Genomic DNA, 21248 nt, shown 5'->3' on the forward strand with positions numbered 1-21248 from the left:
ATAATAATGTAAAAATCCACATTAAAATATTATAAAAACATAAACAAACTCTAGGCCAGTGGGTCTCAACCTTCCTAATGCTGCGACCCTTTAATACAGTTTGTCATGTTGTGGTGACCCCCCCAACCATAAAATTATTTTATGTTTTCCGTATTTTTCCCAAATATATGTGTTTTCCGATGGTCTTAGGCGACACCTGTGAAAGGGTCATTCGACCCCCAAAAGGGTCCCGACTCACAGGTTGAGAACCACTGTTCTAGGCAAAGAGAGAGAATATGAATAGTCACCTCAGCAATGGACTCTTCCAGAGGTGGTATTCAGCCAGTTCTGACAAGTTCTGGAGAAACGGTAGCGGAAATTTTGAGTAGTTCAGAGAACCGGCAAATAGTCTGCCCCCCGCCCCCACTGCTGCCTCCCTGCCTCCCAGCTGATCTTCTTTTGTTGCCCTGAACAGGAGAACGGAGCTGGAAAGCAGGTTAGTGAGGTGGGGAGGGAATGGGGATTTTGCAGTATCCTTCCTCTGCCACGCCCACAAAGCCACGCCTACAGAACCGGTTGTAAAAAAATTTGAATCCCACCACTGAACCCTTCCAAACATACTTCTAGTTCTCTAGGAGACCCAGATCTGATTACATAACCAAGTTTTGAGGGTCTTCCAGAATATTAAAGGCATGGACCTAATCTAATTTCGAGAAAGGGGAGGGGGAGAAAGAATGTTCAATAAAGCAAGCACCATAGTAGAGAAGGCATGTCTCCTGCCTTCCAGTCTGAAATGTTATGTTCTTCACTGATGTACCCGCAGTATGCCTTCTCTATCATATCTAACGGGATGGTAACTGGGAACAGGTGATCCATCAGATAGGATGGTCCCATATTATGGAGCCCAGTCCTATATCTTTATGAATGTGACATGTAGTTGTTTTTTTTAGAGCAGGACAGTTTTTATGCAATACAGGTAATCCTTAACTTACGACCACAATTGAGCCCAAAATTTCTGTTTGTTAATTTTTCTTGCCACAGTTGTTAAGTGAATCACTGCAGCTGATAAGTTAGTAACCCGGTGGTTAAGTGAATCTGGCTCCCCCATTGGCTTCGCTTGTCAATAGGTGACCCAGGACCTTGGGACACAGCAATGACAATAAGTGGGAACCAAGTGCCAAGCATTTGAATTTTGATCACATGGTCATTGGGATGCTGCAAAGATCGTAAGAGTGAAAAATAGTCATGCCACTTTTTTCAGTGCTGTTGCAACTTTGAACGATCACTAAATGAACTGTTGCAAGTCGAGGACTACCTGTATAAAGCATTCTGTATTGATTAATATACTGTAAGTACTTTATGAATCAGGTTTAATAAAGATTTAAGAATGTGAATCAATTCCTGCTTGGCTAGAACTTTGCCATTAAGGATCTTCTCGACTGAACAATTTTATAGAGTTTGCTATGAAACTAAAGGAGAAAAATAGGATAAAACTGAGCGATAAAAGTAATTATTTGTACATTTTGTTATTTTTATTATAATCAAAAAAAGCTACAAATAGCTTTCAAGGGCAGTCACATATTTTAAATAACCACTGAACTATTACTATTGAATATGCAAATTTCCACCTGAAAGTGAAAATAATCTTTTGAGTGGCTATTTCACGTTTGCTGGACTTTTAATTTAACAAAAAAATCTTCTTTGCTTTTAATTCCCTCACTATGCATTTTGCAAGCAACCCACAGTCATGACTGATTAGGCGAGCCTTTATATTTCCCAAATACATAAATACAATTTAAAAACACACATGTATAGTACTAAGGAAAAAATACTAAGAAAAATGGTCGACTGCAGTTATTCCTTATTCTTATCTCATAAAGGCTAATGCATGTTTCAATTAAGTATGCCTTTCAAATGAATGTCTTTTTATTTTTAAATACATCTTAGGGTATTTCATATGCACTACTTCACTAGCTTTTTGCTCCAACTATAGCAGAACAAAAAAGAAAGAGAAGAATTTTAAAAAAATGTGTGATCTGGATAAGCCCTGACAAGTACCGTGTTTCCCAGTCTTATATTTTTTTTGCCACCGAAAAAGGCACCAGGTCTTATTTTCGGGGAGGGAGGATGTTGTCTCACCTCACTTGCATGTATCCCCCCCCGGCATCTTTTTCGTTACCAGAGTCCTTCAGGAACTTCTTCGTTGAGCAAGGCGAGCAAGGCTTCTGCCGGCAAGGCCTTCCTGAAGGCCTCTGTAGCCAATAACATGGCTCTGATCCGAAGCTCTGTTATTGGCTTCAGAGGCCTTCAGGAAAGCCTTGCCAGATGAAATGTGCCGAGGTGGCTGCAACTATCTGAAGTTAAGTAGTAGGGCAGCTCCACCCCCCACCCCCATCTTAATTTTTATCTGTGCACCCTGGAGTAGGTGGGTTCTTAATTAGGGCTTATTTTGGGGGTAGGGCTTATATTGGGTGCACATGTAAAAATCAAGCTACTTTCTGAGTAGGTCATATTTTCGGGGAAACACGGTAGTTCATAGTTGCCAGAATGTTCACTTAAGATCAACTTTAGATTTTCACTATTATACACTGCCATCTTATATTGTTTTACCGGAGTAACTTACTTTACATAAGCAAGCCATTGCTTTGGATTCATAGAACCCTGAGTTACATGCTTTAATGACTCTACTGGTATATAACGTAAGCAATATACGGTATATAATGTAAGCAAACTTGCAATGTGCCTAATCAATGGAGAACAACTTCCAATCCTTTCTTCTTGTATATAAATATCCGTGAGATAAAGTAATAGCAGGCTAGATTTCTAGCACAGTACAAAGGAATTGTCAAACTTCTCTCATAAAATCTTAGGTAGTTATCAAGAAACTGGATGCAAAGGCTAACAAATACAAAATGGTGGAAGATAATAAAATAAAAGTGAATCCTGCAAGTTGTTCTTCTAGCCGTTGTTTTCTAAAATTTTGTTGATGAAAAAAATACATGACATATATTCAATTTAGCATGTTTAATTTTTCCCTTTCTAAACAGATAATGTTATTTCATACCTATTCACTTTTTAAATGTCCATTTCATTAATAAAGGCACTAGATGAAATTGCATCAAATACCACTTTTCAAGTAATATGAAGTAATTCAGCAGTTTTTATATTGAGGCAGAATTTGCTTCAGTAGAGATTATTTATAGAAACGCTGGGAATGAGAACTATATAAAACTTTGATGTAAAAAAATAATGAGATTATGGCAACCCATAAAGAATCCTTGCATAGTTAAAGCGATTCATAACCATAGGAAAGAATGATAAATTAGCTTAAAATTAAATTTTGAGATATTCTAGAATAAAAGGGATGTAATATTTAAACAGTATTCACAATAAAGGACAAAGATCTTTGTATCAAACATTTTCTAGTTTTTCAATTCATGATAGGATATTTCTCTTCAATGGACATTTTTTAAATAGTTAACAATCTATATATTGTTTTCACAGAATTACAATACCCTTGGACAGCTGTAAAACAGCTATTTTGTGGTAGGGACAAATATTATATACATCACACAAATAACAAATAACTGAATGTTGTCAGTCATATTTTTTAAAGTCTTTCAAATATTTGGTTTTTGCCTTTTTGGGTACTTTTCTTCTACAAGACAAATCAACCAAAAGAGACATTGATTCATTGTGACCCCAAGGATTGACCTACTTCATGATTCACTTCCTTCAGTTTAGAGCAGCATTCATTGACAATACTATCTACCTAAGGCAGTTGCCAAAATATCCTTTTCATCTCTAAAAGAGGTGCCCTAGACCCTTATAGTTTAAGAATGCATACATAGCTGGCGAAACAAGTGCTACATAAAAATATACATATTCATGTCTTCTGGTGAGTCCATTTGCATGCTTACTGTATCCTTAGGACAGCTTTGTAACAATAAAGGGCTCTATCACTTCAGAAAAATCTTGTTACAGGTCTCTGTTGACTTCATACTGGCATACACATGCAGCTCTCTGACTGTCAAGATATGGCTTGCATCCGAGATGTATGACTGTATCAAACACTAGTTGTACTGTAGATTCACAAGCTGTAAGACAGGGAAATATCTTTAATAGTACAATAAAGAAAAGCTGTCATTACCTGCTTGAGGAGAAAAGATAAATAAAGCATAGTACAATTATAGCTTTGGGCAATAGATGATTCAAATTACAATTACCGTATTTTTCGGATTATAAGACACACTTTTTCCTCCCCTAAAAGATGGTGGAAATGTTGGTGCGTCTTATACACTGAATACAGCCATTTCTGGCCTGTTGAAACCCCGCCCCGTGCGTCCCATTTTTCACAAAAACGGAAATAAGATATATATCTTATTATTTTATTGGTATGATTTGGGGAATTATTTTGGAGCAGCTAAATAAGGTACAATGTCTTCTATATTACTTTAATATAAAAACAAAAATGCAGTATCATCTCCTATTACTGCTTTCTTGGTAGATTTCATCCAGATAGCTAAGATAGGAGAAATTAATAATTCAAACAGTATAGATATGCAATTTGAAAAGCGATGCAAATAGCCAAATTCCCTGATTTCCTCCTGAAACAGTTCTATATTAATCAACAAATCAAAACTGTTAAATATTAATCACAATAATAATGGATATTTGTATGCAAAACTGTAAGTATATAATTACTCCAATATAAATAAATTATAATCACAAATGTTTATGAAGCTATACAATGATTTTTTTAACTAGCAAAACTTGGACATTTTATTCTCTCCTTAATATTTAGTCTTAAATCCCCATCCTCTTCCTTGCAAAACATGTTTTAAATCCACATTTCAAGGAAGTAAAGAAAAAAAATTAGAGAAGCAATTAACTTATCCTACAAGTAATTTAATTTAAACCTGAAAACTAAGTGGATGCTTGGTTTAATCTGAAGAGTTTTAATTAAAACTTAAGGGGTGAGTCTGATACATTATTCAAACATGGTTTCCTTTAAACAACTGGACAAAAATAAGTACCTATCCATTTGAACATGTAGAAGAACCAAGTGGTAGATAATGCAATCACATTAACCAGATCTTCTGGTTTAAATTTCTGTTTAGTTGGGCTCAGTTTATATAATCTTGATAAATCTCTATCACATCATATTTCTCAAGAGTGGCTTACCTTGCACAGACTCAGGTATTCCTAATGTCTTCTGCACATCTCTGCAGATCTTTGAAAGGCAATATTGAAACTGCTCATCACAATCATATTTTTTGCTCCCACAGGTGTCGTAACATCTGTCATGTTGATTGCAACATTTTGTCATTGAAGGAATGCCAATGTCAAACTGAAAAACAAGTTCTTGTGATTAGCATCTTGAGAGTTAAATGCTTCAAACCCATGAAATTAAGAAATTATCTCTTCTGAAGGAGCTCCAAGAATGGATGAATGGTGATAGGAATGCAATCAGGGGTGAAATCAACTTATCTTCACTAACGTTTTGCAAATGGCATAGGGCCTAGTTACCTGCGGGATCGCATCCTCCCACACACATCCCTGCGGCCAATTCGCTCTCACAGGGAGGGGCTTCTCCTGGTGCCGTCCACTAGGCAATGCCAACAGGCGACACTAAGGAGTAGGGCCTTCTCTGTGATGGGCCCAACCCTCTGGAATGACCTCCCCCCCCCGACATTAGAACCACCACTGACTTCCGCTCCTTCCGGCAGAAACTGAAGACACACCTGTTCCTACTGCCTGGCCTGGCATAATTTTTAACGTCTACCTCCTGGCATATATATTTCCTACTGGTTTTTTAGGGGACTTAATTTTATAGGACACTGGGGTTTTAAATTTTGTATATTTTAAATTATTCATTTAGCAATTACAGTTCTGTCTATTTTTATCCTCCTCTTATTTATGTATTTATCCATTTAATAATTTTAATTGTTTAAATTTTATTTATGATGTTTTTGATATGGACTGTACACCGCCCCGAGTCCCTTTTGGGAGAGGGGGCGGTCTAGAAGTGCTAATTAAATTAAATTAAATTAAATTAAATGTTACCTCCGCGCATGCCCAAGACCTTCCGCGCATGCGCAGAGCATCAAAAATGGACGTGATGCCATTCGGGCGGGTGAGCAGAGCCTGCTACCAAGCACTCCTGCAAAGGTAAGTAGAACAGCGGGTGGGGGGATCTGCTGTGCCACGCGATTTAGATTAGCTAGAAAGCAGGAAATCCTACTTTCTAGCTAATATAAATCGTGTGTCACAGCTGATTGTCAGAAATACTGGTTCAGGCGAACTGGTAGTATTTTTTTACTACTGGTTCGAGCGAACCATCCGAAATGGTAGCAATTCACCCCTGGCTGCAATGCATTGATCAAAGAATAAGAAAACCTCTTCCAAAAAATAAGTAAGGAGAAGAGGGCAATATGATAAGGAAGACTTTTTAACTGTACTTTTTGAAAGTTGGAACTACAAGGAAGTGACAATAGTGCAATGAGTCAAACAACTGGTAGGTTTTTCAGGCTTTTGTGCTGATTTGAAGAGATAGGAAAAGGGATGGCAGATTAAAATGCACCAACTTGATTTAAACCTTTCCACCCAATTTCTTTGATCTCTTCCATTAGCAGGAAATTATATCATCGATATTTTGCAATCTGATACCAAATATTGATAATAGATTTCTTAGCTGTGAGAGCCATTAAAAAAATTAGTAACAAAACCAAGTGAATAAGAAGTGAAAATCAAAGTTGGATGAAATCTTAATAGATTTATCAGAGCAACTATACTACAGAACAATGAAAGTCTGATTTAGCAATGGACTTCATACATAAAGTTAAAATTTTCATTGAATTTATATCATTTCTAGCTGTAAAGATACAATTATGCAGATGATGCAAAGTCATTATGAAAGTGATAGAATACAAATGATACATTATGAAATAGTTTACATAATGTTATCTAGTCCAAAGGCCACTCAAGAATAAAACCCACCCCACATCAAATTGGTCTTTTAAACTTTCACTGAATGAGCCCCCATAAATTGTACTGTAACAGAATTACGTTCACTTACTATATTATACCTCCTTGATTTATGTATTATCCCTATAAGTTATCCTCTCATGCTCCAACTCTTTTATTATCAAAAGTAGAAAAGAGCCTATTCAGAGCTTAAAGAAATTTAATATGCCATGGTAGATAAAGAATATTTTCACAAGACACCAAGAAATATGAGACTAGGAGATAACATGATTCATCATTTATGATTTGGTGTGCTCAGAAAACCTTGGATAAATGAGTCATACAAAGAGAATCTGTCTGTTCTCGAGTTGTGAAAATTGACAGTAAGAGGCTGATCATTACCCTGTTTCCCCCAAAACAAGACCTCCCAGATAAGCCCAATCAGGCTTTGGAGTGCATGCGCTGAAATAAGCCCTCCCCCAAAATATTGCAACACAGCAGCAGCCATGAGGTGACCACGCTCGCCGCCTCCTGCACCTCAAAAATAATAAGACCACCCCAAAAATAATGCCAAGTGCTTATTTCGGGGCTCAAAAGAAAATAAGACTTTACAGTGCTTTACAGCCCTCTCTAAGTGGTTTACAGAGTCAGCATATTACCTCTAACAATCTCCTCACTTTACTCATCTCAGAAGGATGTTTTATTTTTGGGGAACGATGGTAGTTTTTTAAACACTGCAGAAATGAAATGCTTGGATGCCAAAAAAAAACAACCTACTCTCTATACACTTATTAAGATTTAACGTTGTTTTAGCACTACTGCTTTCTTCAAAATGTACATTCAGGAGCCAGTCTTTAATGAGGCACTGATGGGGTGCACAAAATGGAACATGCAAAAACAATTATATTCCACATATTCTACTGAACCACTCTGGGTAAGCCACAGTTCAGTAGAACCAAAACTCAGGAAGCTTTGATTATTCTGGCTCTGGACAGGATGTGTAGGACAAGGGTGATACACTTTCGCCCTTCTCTCTTGTTCTGCACATAACAGCACATCTCATCACTCATCCATTCTCCATCTTCCCAGTTCTTTTCCTCCCGCTCTGCCATTGCTGAAATCCCAGAATGGCATATCCCATTTCCTCAGCCACCCCAAATATTCCCATTGCCTTCCTTCCCTCACTTCAGCTGCTGGTGAGCCATAGTGGTGCAGTGGTTAGAGTGCAGTACTACCAGCTACTTCTGCTGACTGCCTGCAATTTGGCAGTTCAAATCTCACCAGGTTCAAGGTTGATGCAACCTTCCATCCTTCTGAGGTGAGTAAAATGAGGAGATTGTTGGGGGTAATATGCTGACTCTGTAAACCACTTAGAGAAGGCTGTAAAGCACTGTAAAGTGGTACATAAGTCTAAGTGCTATTGCTAGTACATTTGACTTTTCCTGTACCCCCAACTGCCACTTCTACCTAAAAAAACAAAAAAACAAATTCATTTTGTCCTGTGCACAGGCCCAAACATCCAAAATGTGTCTGGACCAAGTCCACGGGTTCTGTGAAAGGATCAGTTCATACATGGAGTATTCTGTGCATATCTGTTAGCAACTTACATGAACTCCAAAAAGTGGAGAACCACATCCGTTGGGTGGTGAAGGTTTATAGCCATAGCGAGGTAAAGGTTTGTATCCTGTAAAACATTAAGTGCTTACATTAGAATATGTAAAATGCTTCTGCTTCTTGACTGATTCAAGACAAAGTTAATAAATTATTAATCTATTGTTATAGATATATGAACATTTATTCATTAGTTATACATCACAACTTTCAGGTACTTAAGGTATTGTACATAGTACTTTCTCCTCCAAGCTTTTCTTCTTAACAATAACCTGGTGAAGTACTTGGGATGAGATGAAATACAGCTACCAGGTCATTCCCACATACATCCCTGCGGCCAATACGCTCACACAGGGAGGGACTTCTCCTGGTGCCGTCCACTAGGCAATGCCAGTGGGCGACACCGAGGAGTAGGGCCTTTTCTGTGATGGGCCCAACCCTCTGGAATGACCTCCCCCCCGACATTAGAACTACTTCTGACCTCCGCTCCTTCCGGCAAAAACTGAAGACCCACCTGTTCCGACTGGCAGGCCTGGCATAATTCAACTGTCCCCCCTGGCAAATGTATTATATCTGGTTATTTTAGGGGTTTTTTAATTTACTGTATTTGTTTTTAGGGGTTTGAATTTATTTTATATCTGCTTTGTACAGTTCTTTTAACTACATTTTAACCTCCTCCATGTCAATTGTCAACTGTACATATTTATTTTAATTTTATTGTATCCTGTTATATTTTGTATGAACTGTACACCGCCCCGAGTCCCTTGCGGGAGAGGGGGCGGTCTAGAAGCATTAATTATTATTATTATTATTATTATTATTATTATTATTATTATTATTATTATTATTATTATTATTATTATTATTATTATTATTATTATTATTCCCTGAATTTCCACAGAGCCTGGATTTGAACTAAAGTCCCTGGTTCCGTATCCATACCACTTTTCTATTGTCTTGAGTGTCTGAATTTAACAAGATAATAATTGTATAATTAATTATGCAAAAATGATACGCTAAACAACTTAATCTCACAGTACTATATATGTCTATTCAGTAATCATGCTCCTTGAACTGAATGAATTTACCAAATGAATGAATATAAAACTACAATACAATTCCCAAATTGTGACCAAATGAATCACTACTGTTTTTGGAGTTATCTTCTGTTAAGTGTTTGAAGTGCTATATTGGATACCCATTATGAAATTAAAATGCCAGTCATTGGATATTGTTGTTTTTTAATATCTATTCAATCTGGGCATATTATAAAGTCCCATTAATTTACTTTAGCCTTACTATGTAGAGATTTATCTCTATCCACTTGCCAAACCTCCCCTAGGCATAAGATTAAGGTTGTGAAACCACAGTAAATTCAAAGAATTAAAGCAATAAATATGTGGAAACTGGGTTTCAATGAGTTAACCTAACCTTTTAAATACTGTTGAAAGGAGGAGGGATTATGTTTCACATCCATTTCCAAATTTTCTAATCCTTTGTGCAGAGCAGAAATCTCCTCTGCAATATAATCCTTCACATTTTCACACAATAACATGAACTGAATATGCTTAAGATCATGATAAGCTATAACAATAGCTATATTGTATGCAGTAAGGAGCCAAAATAATGTTATTGCTAGTATTTTAAACAAATAGTTTAGGCATCCCTTGAAAATACAAATAGGAGACTTCAATCCTAGAACCATTTACCTGGAATTAAGTTCCACTAAATTTACTACGACTATTTCTACAACAGTCAAATATAGGAATATGCTGTTCTATCTCCATTTTATCGTCATTAATGTTTACATCTGTCATCTGCAACCTAAAGACATTGTCTGATTTGAATAACTATATAATATTTATAACCTGTTTTTTCCTGTTACGATGCTGGCTGGGAATCTGAGATTTTCCTGACTTTAGCAAAAGCAATTCAAGTGTTTTGGTTATTTATTTTTTATGACATTCACTTAACATACCTTTGAATAGGGGAAAAAATAAACTTCATTAAACACGCTTTATAACAAATAGTCGAACATACATACATTTCTTCTAATATAGTATGATTATTACCATCGCTGCATTTATAGTGACAGAGTCCATCTTCTCCTCCCAGGAGATCCAGAGCGGCATTTATGTACGTGTCGATCTTATGAACGCCGTTTCTGATAGTCTTCAATGTCATCTTCCAATCCGGAGTTTCAGGCTCCTGGCACCGGCTCGGCTCCAGCAGCGCGGCGAGGAAGGCCCCGGTCACGAGCAGCGGCAACAAGATCGCTCGCCTTACTGGCATCGCCGAACGCCCGCGGGCCGGAGTTCTAGAACGCCCACGCATGAAAGCCGTGGGTCCTGGAACTTTGGCCACAGCAGCGTTCGAAAAGTCCCGGGAGACGCGGAGGCTGGATCTCTCCAAATGCTAACGGGCAGGTCATTACGGGCGCGGCGCCCCGGTAGCTTCTCCTCGCCCACGCGGGTAGCGGTCCCTCGGAATCCTCACACCTGTAGTCAGCCGTGGCCGGAAAATGTCCACCATGCCGCAAAAAGCTTTCGGTACCTGCTTCCGCAACACAGCCAGGTGGCGCCGCCCCCAACCCCACGGACGCCTGGGCGGAAGGGTGGGGGGAAATGGGGGGGGGGAGGAGCGTTGCCAATGTTTTGGAAAAGCAAGGAAGAAGTCGTGGCGCAAAGAGTCGGGCCGAGCGGGCGCTCCGAGCCGTGGTTTGGCACAGGTTTTTTTTTTATCCTCACCTGTTTGCATTTATTAGTTTGTCAAACAAACACAAAATTATAACAGTTTGTACCCAAAAGTATGTGCTACAACGTCATACTACTTCAGCTTCAACCGCAATAACACACGAGCACACAATAGATACAAACTCAAGGTAAACCGCTCCAAACTTGATTGCAGAAAATATGGCTTCAGCAACAGAGTGGTTAAGGCCTGGAATGCACTACCTGACTGTTGTTACATACTCAAACCCCCATAACTTTAACCTTAAACTGCCTATTGTTGACCTCACCCCATGCCTAAGAGCTCAGTAAGGGCAGGCATAAGCACACCAGCATGCCTAACGTCCCCATCTTACTGTCCCCATTTATTTGTCCCCATTTCCTGTGTTCTTATTCATGTTTATTCCTATTCCTGTTATCTTGTACATGGGTGACAAACTAAATAAATAAATAAGCATGTACAAGACAGCAGGTATAAACATAAACATGGGCATGAACGACGGAAAGGAATACAAGTAAATGGGGACAGTAGGACAAGGACGGTAGGCATGCTGATGCGCTTATGCATACCCCTTTTACCCCTTCTTAGGAATGGGGTGAGGTCCATGGTAGACAGTTTAAGGTTGAAGCTGTGAGGGTTAGAAAGTGTAAAGGTAGAGCATTCCAGGCGTTGACCGCTCAGTTGCTGAAGTCGGTATTTTCTGCAATCGAGTTTGGAATGGTTTACTTTGAATTTGTATCGATTGTTTGTCCTCCAAGGGCCTTATGTTGTCTCCAAAACTGGGCCTTAGCTTAGTGTCGAAGCCAATTGATCACCAAACACAAGATGTGAAACAAGAATATAATTTTCTTTTTGGTACCAAGATATAAGGACCCTGGCTTTGAAAGCTGCCAAGGCCCTGATTACAGTTTCACAGCAATTTTTATAGTCAAAAGTGAATTACATACACCCCTTTGCCCTCCTCCCCCTAATAATGCATGCATAACATATAATATTGATTGATTACCTGGATTACAGCCCTCCAGAACTTTTAAGCTGGCTATGCAAAATAGCTAAATGTCACACCACCTGTTGCCTACCTCAGGTCACAGGTATCGTGCAAAGCTTGTTTCCAGTTCTAGCTATGCGGTTTTGGGTTTACTTGTAAGCAAGATATTAGCATCCAACATCCTGGCTAAGTGGTTTCTGACAGGAAAGGTGTTTACTTCTGCCTTGCTTCATGGACCCTGCGTACCTTCTCTTCCAGAGGTGGTATTCAGCAGGTTCTGACCAGCTCTGGACCTCTCACTGGCCCCGGCCCCGATATATTCTCTGCTTCCCGAGTCCCAGCTGATTGGGAGGAAATGGGGATTTTGCAGTATCCTTCCCCTGCCACGCCCACCAAGCCACGCCCACCAAGCCATGCCATGCAGTGGTGGGTTGCAAATATTTTTACTACAGGTTCAGGCTCACGCGCGGGCGCACTCTGGTAGGTGGGCAGGGCCTCCCACCGCTGTTACTACCGGTTCAGCTGAACTGGGCCAAACTGCGAGCAACCCACCACTGATGCCACGTCCACCAAGCCATGCCCACAGAACAGGTAGTAAAAAAAATTGAATCCCACCATTACCCTCTTCCTACAGCAGGACCCTCAATACTATCAAGTATTGGCAACTGTTAGCAAGCCTGTATTGAAAATCCCCTATTACAGTAGAAAAGCAAAAAGGATAAAATCCGTTTAATTGTATAGGCAAAGAAATGAAGACAAGAGTAAATAGTTTTCAGAATTCATACTCCTCACGCTCATGTCCATTATACACACACCTAGGTCCTATGACCCTTCCTCGGACCCCCAGGGCCTCATCTTTAGATGTATTATTTCATCTGATCCTTCACTTAAAGAGACAGAAGCAATTTTCTTTGGCAGTCAAAGCTTTCTAAATTTAATTTACAATCTAAACTGACTTGAAGGGACAGCATATTATATTATTATAATCACATTACAAAGCCTCCCTTCCTGCCAGGTGATCCCTTGCGTGAAGACCCTCTGTCCCAGTGGTGGGTTTCAAATTTTTTTAGAACCTCTTCTGTAGGTGTGGCCGGCTTTGTGGGGGTGGCTTGCCGGCCATGTGACCGGGTGGGAGTATCTTGTTGACCATGTGACCTGGTGGGAGTGGCTTGCCAGCCATGTGACTGAGTGGGCGTGGCCAACTTGTAAAATGTGGTGAAACTCACTTAACAACGCTCTTGCTTAGCAACCAAAATGTTGGCTCAGAAACTCTGGCATTTGAAGCACGCAAGTCTTAAAGCTGTCAAGTTACAAGACCCTTGTACCCCTAACCCTTTAGGAAAAAAAAAAACCCCAGAGGTGTTCAAACTTGACAGCTTTAAAACTTGTGGACTTCAACTCCCAGAATTCCTCCTCTACTCATGTTGGCTCAAGAACTCTGGCATTGAAGTGTGCAAGTCTTAAAGCTGTCAAGTTACAAGACTCTTGCACCCCTAACCCTTTAGGGAAAAAAAACCCAGAGGTGTTTAAACTTGACAGCTTTAAGACTTGTGGACTTCAACTCCCAGAATTCCTCCTCTCACTCTTCAACTTGATGATGTGCGGATGGGTGGGGGGGAGGGAGCTGGAACCGATTCCAAACGGCAGTGTAGATTTGTGGAACCTCTTCCATAGAAGAGGTTAGAACTGGCAGGAACCCACCTCTGCTCTGTCCCCAATAGATTCAATGGAAGTAATGGATGGGAACTAATCAAGGAGAGAAGCAACCTAAAACTAAGGAGAAATTTCTTGACAGAAAAATTGATCAGTAGAACTACATGCCTCCAGAAGTTGTGAATGCTCCAACCCTGGATGTTTTTAAGAAGAGATTGGACAACCACTTGTCTGACATGGCATAGGGTTTCCTGCCTGAGCAGGGGGTTGGACTAGAAGATCTCTGAAGTCCCAAATCTGTTATTCTGTTCTGTTCTGTTCAATGAAATTTTGGGCATAGCACTCCTTCACTTGAAGGCAAAATTTTAGTATGTACCATCTTTCCTGACTGGCAAATTGCATCAGATGTGTTGATGAAGTGTGAGGCATGGCTGGTGAAAAGCTTAGACAGCATTTTAATGCAATTTACTAGTCATGAGTGTGCTGCAAACATTTTTTTAAAAAACTACCATACACTAACAAGGAACTCCTGCAATCTCCACTTGAGGGAGCATTGCACTTGTGTCAATAACTCCCTCTACTTTCCCCCCCCCTTTGGTGGATAAAGGAGGTCCTGTACCATAAAGTGGAGGGAAGGTATTTGGAGAAGGGTATTTTTTTTAAAAAAAACACACATTTTAAAAAGCTTTATTCCTTTTCAATTGCATTTTCCTTAGCTTGCTAAATTTTAAAAGGTGATGCTTTCTCACGGTTGGCCTGTTGAATCTCATGGGGTCACCTGACACACTGATCCATAAACGTTCAGGTGAGCTGAGATCACCTGGCTTGTATAGATAAGTGTAATTAGATAACTTCTGGCCATGTTGATTAGAATTTCTGGGAGTTATAATTCCAAAAACAGTTCAAAAGTATTGATTCCAGCTAGCTTTTTTTTCTCCCCCCCCACTTTTCCATCCCTTCCTATTACTGTCAGTTCCCCCCCCCCCATTCAATTATATCAAATTTTCTGAAACGGCTCAGAAAAGTCCCTGCAGTTTTCTTGACAAGGTTTTTCTGAAGTGATTTGTCACTGCCTGGTTCCTAGGGCTGACTAGCCCAGGGTCCCCGAGCTGACTTTGTGCCTGAGGTGGAACTAGAAGGGTGACCTTGGGCAGGGGAGGGTTGCTTCCGGTTTTACTACCGGTTCGCAACCCCCCCCTGCCCAAGGTCATCCTTCTAGTTCAGGTGCGTCAGGTGCGTGTCCACTATTCAATGTAAATTGTTCTTCGTGCATGTGCAGGACAATTTACAGTGAACTGCACACATGCAGACACTAAAATCCAAAATGGCGGCGGCCTAGCAGTGGCGAGGGAACCGGTTCAGGGCCGTGGCAGGCCTGGGTTGCTGCCGGTTCTGCGACCCAGGCCTGAATTCCACTACCGGTTTTGCTGAACCGGGCCTAACCGGGAGCAACCCACCTTTGCCCTTGGGCCAGTCACTTTATCTCAGTCGTATGAATGAAAAATCTTGTCAAGAAAACTGCAGGAACTTGTCCAGGCAGTATCCAAGAATCGAACATGGTTGAATGGAAGAAATAAAAAAGTTTTATCATTACTAAAGAACAGATAATGGGTGGGGAGAGAGCAAAATGGTCAAACATCGTTTATCTGGAACTACACATAATTTCACGTTCTACTATAGCACACCATGACAAAATATACATGGACTTTGTTTTCATGAAATATTTCTATTTGTGAATGGTTACCATATTTTATTAAAGGGAATGGTATCTTTTGAAATAATAAACTGAGTATTCAACTGGTGTATCTGGCTAGTTCTGTGCTTATTTCATAACATGGTAGGGTCAGGAAGAATCTCTGAAGTCTTTTGAACCAATTCCCTAACTAAGCAGGAATTATTGAATCATAGAAGATGGAAGGAACCAAACAGGTGATCAAGGCCAATCCCCTGCACTGATTCTCTTGCTGTCCCCTCCTGTGCTCCATTTTGGGCCTGGATTAGGCCAACCTGCACCAACCTGGAAGCCAAAACGGGTTGCAGGGGCACTGCACGAGGCCCCAAAATGCAATGTGAGTGCTCCCCCGTGCCCCATTTTGGGACTGGAAAGCCGCCTACACCAACCCGGAAACCAAAACGGGGCGTGGGGGCACTGTGCAAGCCCCCAAAATGCAATGCGAGTGCCCCCTGCATGTGCATCAGCCCCTGCACATGCACATGTGTATCCCCCACACGCACCCCACCCCTTGCGAATGCGTGGCAGAGACCTGAAGACCAGCTGTCTGGTGGGAAGCATGCGCGCATGCACGGTGGAGTTGGGCCGGGGCAATGGCTGGTGTGCCTGCAGAGAGGGCTCTGTGTGCCACCTCTGACACACACGCCATAGGTTCGCCATCACGGCTCTACAATGTGACTGCCAGTGAAGGCAGCCATCATGTTCCCTTTCAGTCTTCTGAGCCTAGGTCTTTTCACCTTTCCTTGTAAGATTTGGTTCCCAATCCTTTCACTGCCTTGATATCACTTCTTGTTTGGACATGTCCTTAGACCATGCCTTTAAAAAAAATAATCATCAGTGATGGAGCACTAACAACTCCAAACATTTCACTACTTAATAGTGCTCAGGAAATGACTCCTTATTTTGAATTTGCATCTCATTTAAGTTTCAACATAGGAGTTCTTGTCCTACCTTCAGGCACTATAAAGAATAAATTTGCACCTTCTTCCGGATGACTACTACCAATGAAAGACTGTGTCATGTTTCTCTTTAGCTTTCTCTTCTTTAGGTGGTTCTTTTACTATCCTTCATAGAATTCATCCTCCATGCCCTAATCATCCTTATTGCTCTTCTTTACATTCTTCCCATTTTCTCAGCACCTTGTTGTGTAGAACAAAACCAGATATGATATCCCTTGACCAGCACTAAGAGAGACAATAACTTTCCATGATGTTAACATTATACTTCCATTGGTGCAGCCGAAGATAGAACTGGGCTGAAGACAGAACCTTTAACTATCCCACTGTATACCTTCCTTCATGTAGACATAGTTCCATTAAGCACCATATATTGAACGAATTCATTGTGTGGTGGATTATCCACATTATTACATTTTGGGTTTGATGAGTGAGGTCAATCTCTTTGTCACATCCTGCATCTTTGCACCTGGGAAAGAACACACTTTCCTTAGTATCATGTCTTGTTTGCAGATTGCCAATTCCATTCCCTTCAGCAGTGACTCACTCATCTCCAATATATGCCTGTAGTTCTTTTGGACAGCTGTCGGATACCTCCCCTCAGTCGAAGCCTGAGCATCTTCCCTTCCCCTACAAAGGTTTCTTAAATGAATGCTCTTTCCTAATGTTTTATCTCTCTTGAAGTTGTCTGAACCTTTTGCTGATCACAACAATGCCTTCAGCATTGTATATCTATTAACTTTGTAGTTATTAGCACATCCACTGCTGAAAGAAGAAATGCCTTAAACCTGTCAAGCTTCTTTTTGTTTTCTGTTTGGCTTGTCTTTTTGCATTTGTGGTTCAATTACATTCAGCTGCCTTAGAAATGTATATACATCATGTTAGGTCGAGTAATGGAAAGGCACACTCAGGCTAAAGGCAACAACAGCTCTTTATTATAACACAACAAGTAAGAACAATCCAGCGAAGGTTGAGTCTGACAGCAGCCCTTTTATAGGGAGGTGTGGTAGGTGGCTCTGGTGTCACCCTCTGAGCACTGTGGTGGCTTCTGCCATGCCCCTTGGTTGGGCCTCTGCTGGCGGTTAGGTCGGCTACCTAGCTGCCAGGACGTTGTGGGGTGCTCGCTTCTGCAAACCTTGGTAATGTGCCCCTTTCGCTCGCAGCGCTGGCAAGACGATCTGGCATGGTCTCCTCCGCAGCTTGCACAAGGCGGGAAACACTGTTCGAATTTGCGCGCCAGCTTGGTGTGGCTACTGTGAATGCAGCAACGGTCATCTTCTTCGCCTTCTGAGCTCTCGGCCTCTGCAGCCTTGCGATGTACGCATGTGCTCTTTTGCGCGTCTTGTGGAGTGCTTTGGTGCTGCAGGGTCTCTGTAGACTTGACGGCCGGTTCTGATGCCCTGGCTTCATCCAAAGCAATTTGTAGAGTGAGGTTAGATTTGGCAAGTAACCTCCTCTGTAAGTTAATGTCCCACACACCGCATATGATGCGGTCAAGAATAAGTTCATCTAGGTCTCGGAACTCACAGTATGCTGTGGCCTTTCGTAGCGCCGCAACTTATTCGTTGATCGATTTGCCTTCCTTCTGGTTGCTAATATTAAATTCGTGCTGGTGGATGTGCTTAGACGGCTTGGGACTGTAGTGGGTCCACAGCGTCTGCTGGAGCACGGACCAAGCGACCGATTATAGCGGCGTTGGTTCAGAGAGGTCTTTGGCAGTTTTGAACACTTCCTGTCCACAGTAACCGAGGAACATGTTCTTCTTGCGGCCTTCAGAAAGGCCCATGAGGTTGTTGGCTTCGAGGAAGCAGTAGAACATCAGCATATGCAAGTCCCAGTGCTCGGTGACTAGGTCATACGGAGTCAGTTGGGCGTGCACGGCCATTTTATGTTCTGAGGGTGTTTTGAGTTTGCCGCTCAAAAATGGCTGCTCGAAGCCACGCTGAGCTTGGCTGGATGTACTTGCTGGATTGCTACGCTCTTTTTGGTTCGCCTAGTTGCCTTCCAATCCCACCTTCGTCGCCAGTGTTAGATCGGGCAATGGAAAGGCACACTCAGGCTAAAGGCAATTACAGATCGGGCAATGGAAAGGCACACGCAGGCTAAAGGCAATTAAAGAGCAGCTGGATGCGTGCGCCGGAAACTGGAAGATCATTTTCCCAGCGTGCGCATACGCACCGGGCATCTGCTCTTCCAGTTTCCAGCACTCCAGCGCATGTGAAAATCAGCTGGCTGGTGCACCGGAACCCAGAAGAACAACAGGCGACAGCTCGCGTGGCTGGAGAAATGGTTCTACGGTGTATTTATTTATATTTGTAATATTGTTTTATCACTAACATGCATAGTTAGTGGATCTTAATAGAAAACAAAACTAATGACAAGCTTATTGCTTGTTGCATACTTCATTTTTTATTTGAATATACAAAGAGAATACATAAAAAATAGACTAGATTTTTCTAAAAAGTCAGCAAGGTTTTAAAGCCATAAATGTACAATTTTATAAGTCACTAGAACTCTTCTGGGAATAATCCATATTGAAAAAAGCTTTTAAGTATTAGAGATTTTAACAGGCTTAAACTCTACTTTTATATATAGTAATATGTCTACTTAGGAAGATGTTTCAAATAATTCTATCATTTCCAATTTAGTATAGTGTATCATGAAGAGGGAATGGCAAATCATTTCTGAAATCTTAACGAAATTGCAAGGACCAGGCAGCTTCCAAGAGTCAAGACCAACTCAATGGCACAAACAACAAAACAGTATTTCAAATTGTATAGGAACTGTTGTTGTATAGTTAAATCAAGTACTTAATATTTGTTGAACTGAGCTACCAGTTGACTACCGTGTTTCCCCGAAAATACGCCAGGGGCTTATTTTCTTTTGCCCCACGAAATATGCCCTTGGGTTTATTATCAGGGAGGGCTTATTGTTTTGGGGCTGCCGGGCGGCTGCTCCCTTGTGAACTGGCTCCCGAAGAGCCGGGCACAGCCTCAGCGGCGAAGCAGCCATGAAGTAACCATGCTCACGAGCAGCCGCCCGGCAAATCCCCTCTCCAGCCGGGAAGAGCGCCATTCACTGACCTAGGGGGTAATCCCTAAGGTGCCAAGCCATGTGGCGCTCTGCCCGCCCCCCAGCTCCTGCGGCTTGGCACATTCGGGATACCCCCTAGGTCAGTGCATGGAGCTCTGCCCGGCTGGAGAAGTGGGTTGCACGAGCGCCTGTTCCGTCTGCAGCCTCACCAAGCCCTTGCGCAGCTCTCCCAGGCCACCGCCGCTGGCTGCTGCTGGCCACCGCCGCCCCGCTCCGCGCAACTTCAAAACTCGGGGCTGAGTCTTTCAGCATCGGCCGCTCTAGGAGTGCTCTCTATGGTGGGCTGGCTGCCGGACAGAGAGTCTTCCAAAATCTCATTAGTTCAACTCGCGAGGTTTTTTTAACAAGGGGATTCAATGAGCGAAAGGGCGAGGAACGCAACAGAGCTGTCAGTCTCTGGTAGCGCTAGGACATGCGACTCGCTTCTCCCCCCCACCTCTCCCACCTCACTAAAGGGACGGCAGGAGAGGGAACCAGCCAGGCTGCCTTTATCATTGGGGCGAGGTGGGCGGTGTTGGGCTGTGAGGTACACCTCTTATCTTTCCAGCTTCGTCACGTTCCTTGCCCTTTCGCCCATTGAATCCCCTTGTAGGAAAACCTCGCGAGTTGAACTAATGAGATTTTTTTTACAAGGGGATTCAATGGGCGAAAGGGCGAGGAATGCGATGAAGCTGGAAAGAGGTGCGCATCGCAGCCCAACACCGCCCACCTCGCCCCAATGATAAAGGCAGCCTGGCTGGTTCCCTCTCCTGCCGTCCCTTTAGTGAGGGGGGAGAGGTGGGGGGGGGAGAAGCGAGACACATGTCCTAGCGCTACCAGAGACTGACAGCTCTGTTGCGTTCCTCGCCCTTTCGCTCATTGAATCCCCTTGTAAAAAAAGATCTCGCGAGTTGAACTAATGAGAGTTTTTTACAAGGGGATTCAATCAGCGAAAGGGCGAGGAACACGACGGAGCTGGAAAGGTAGGAGGCGTGCCTTGCTTCTCCCCCCCACCCCACCTGCCGCCCCTCGTTAAAGGGACGGCGGGGAAAGGAACCAGGCAGGCTGCCTTTACCATTGGGGCAAAGTGGGCGGTGTTGGGCCGCGGGGCGTGCCTCCTACCTTTCTAGCTTTGTTGCATTCCTCGACATTATATTCAGGGAAGTCCCTGGTAAAAAAAAAAAAAACCTTCTCGCGATTTCAAGATGTTTGATTGAACTCGTGAGAAGTTTATTTTTTCACCAGCCGCTTCCCTGAGCACAATGGCGAGGAACGCGAGGAAGGGAACCAGGCAGGCTGCCTTTGCCATTGGGGTTGGCGGTGTTTTTTTGCACGAGTAGGAACAGGCAGGAGGGGGTGATCACATTGCTGGCCTGCCGCTGTTTTTGCGGCGAGCCCTCTTTTTGCCCCGGAAGCTGTACCGGTAGGTGGTACAGTGTTAATGGCGGGGACTGGGGGCGGGCTTATTTTCAGGGGAGGGCGTATTGTGGCGCATGCTATGAAAAGCCCGATTGGGCTTATTAGCAGGGCGTGGCTTATTTTCAGGGAAACACGGTAGTTG

At 42.2% G+C, this 21248-nt stretch overlaps 1 protein-coding gene across 1 annotated transcript; it reads right to left on the minus strand.

The window, feature by feature from the left end:
- Window positions 1-2988: 2988 nt before the first annotated feature.
- Window positions 2989-11146, minus strand: PLA2G12A (phospholipase A2 group XIIA). The gene is made up of 4 exons (XM_081959325.1): window positions 10629-11146; window positions 8553-8629; window positions 5164-5329; window positions 2989-4076 (listed from the first exon to the last, which is right to left on the minus strand). Exons 1-4 carry the CDS (start codon window positions 10888-10890, stop codon window positions 3958-3960), a joined length of 624 nt encoding a protein of 207 aa, XP_081815451.1. The 5' UTR covers window positions 10891-11146; the 3' UTR covers window positions 2989-3957.
- Between the last annotated feature and the right edge of the window lie 10102 nt (window positions 11147-21248).

This window comes from Natrix helvetica, assembly GCF_964273705.1.
Source record: "Natrix helvetica genome assembly, chromosome: 7".
Lineage (NCBI taxonomy): Eukaryota > Metazoa > Chordata > Lepidosauria > Squamata > Natricidae > Natrix > Natrix helvetica.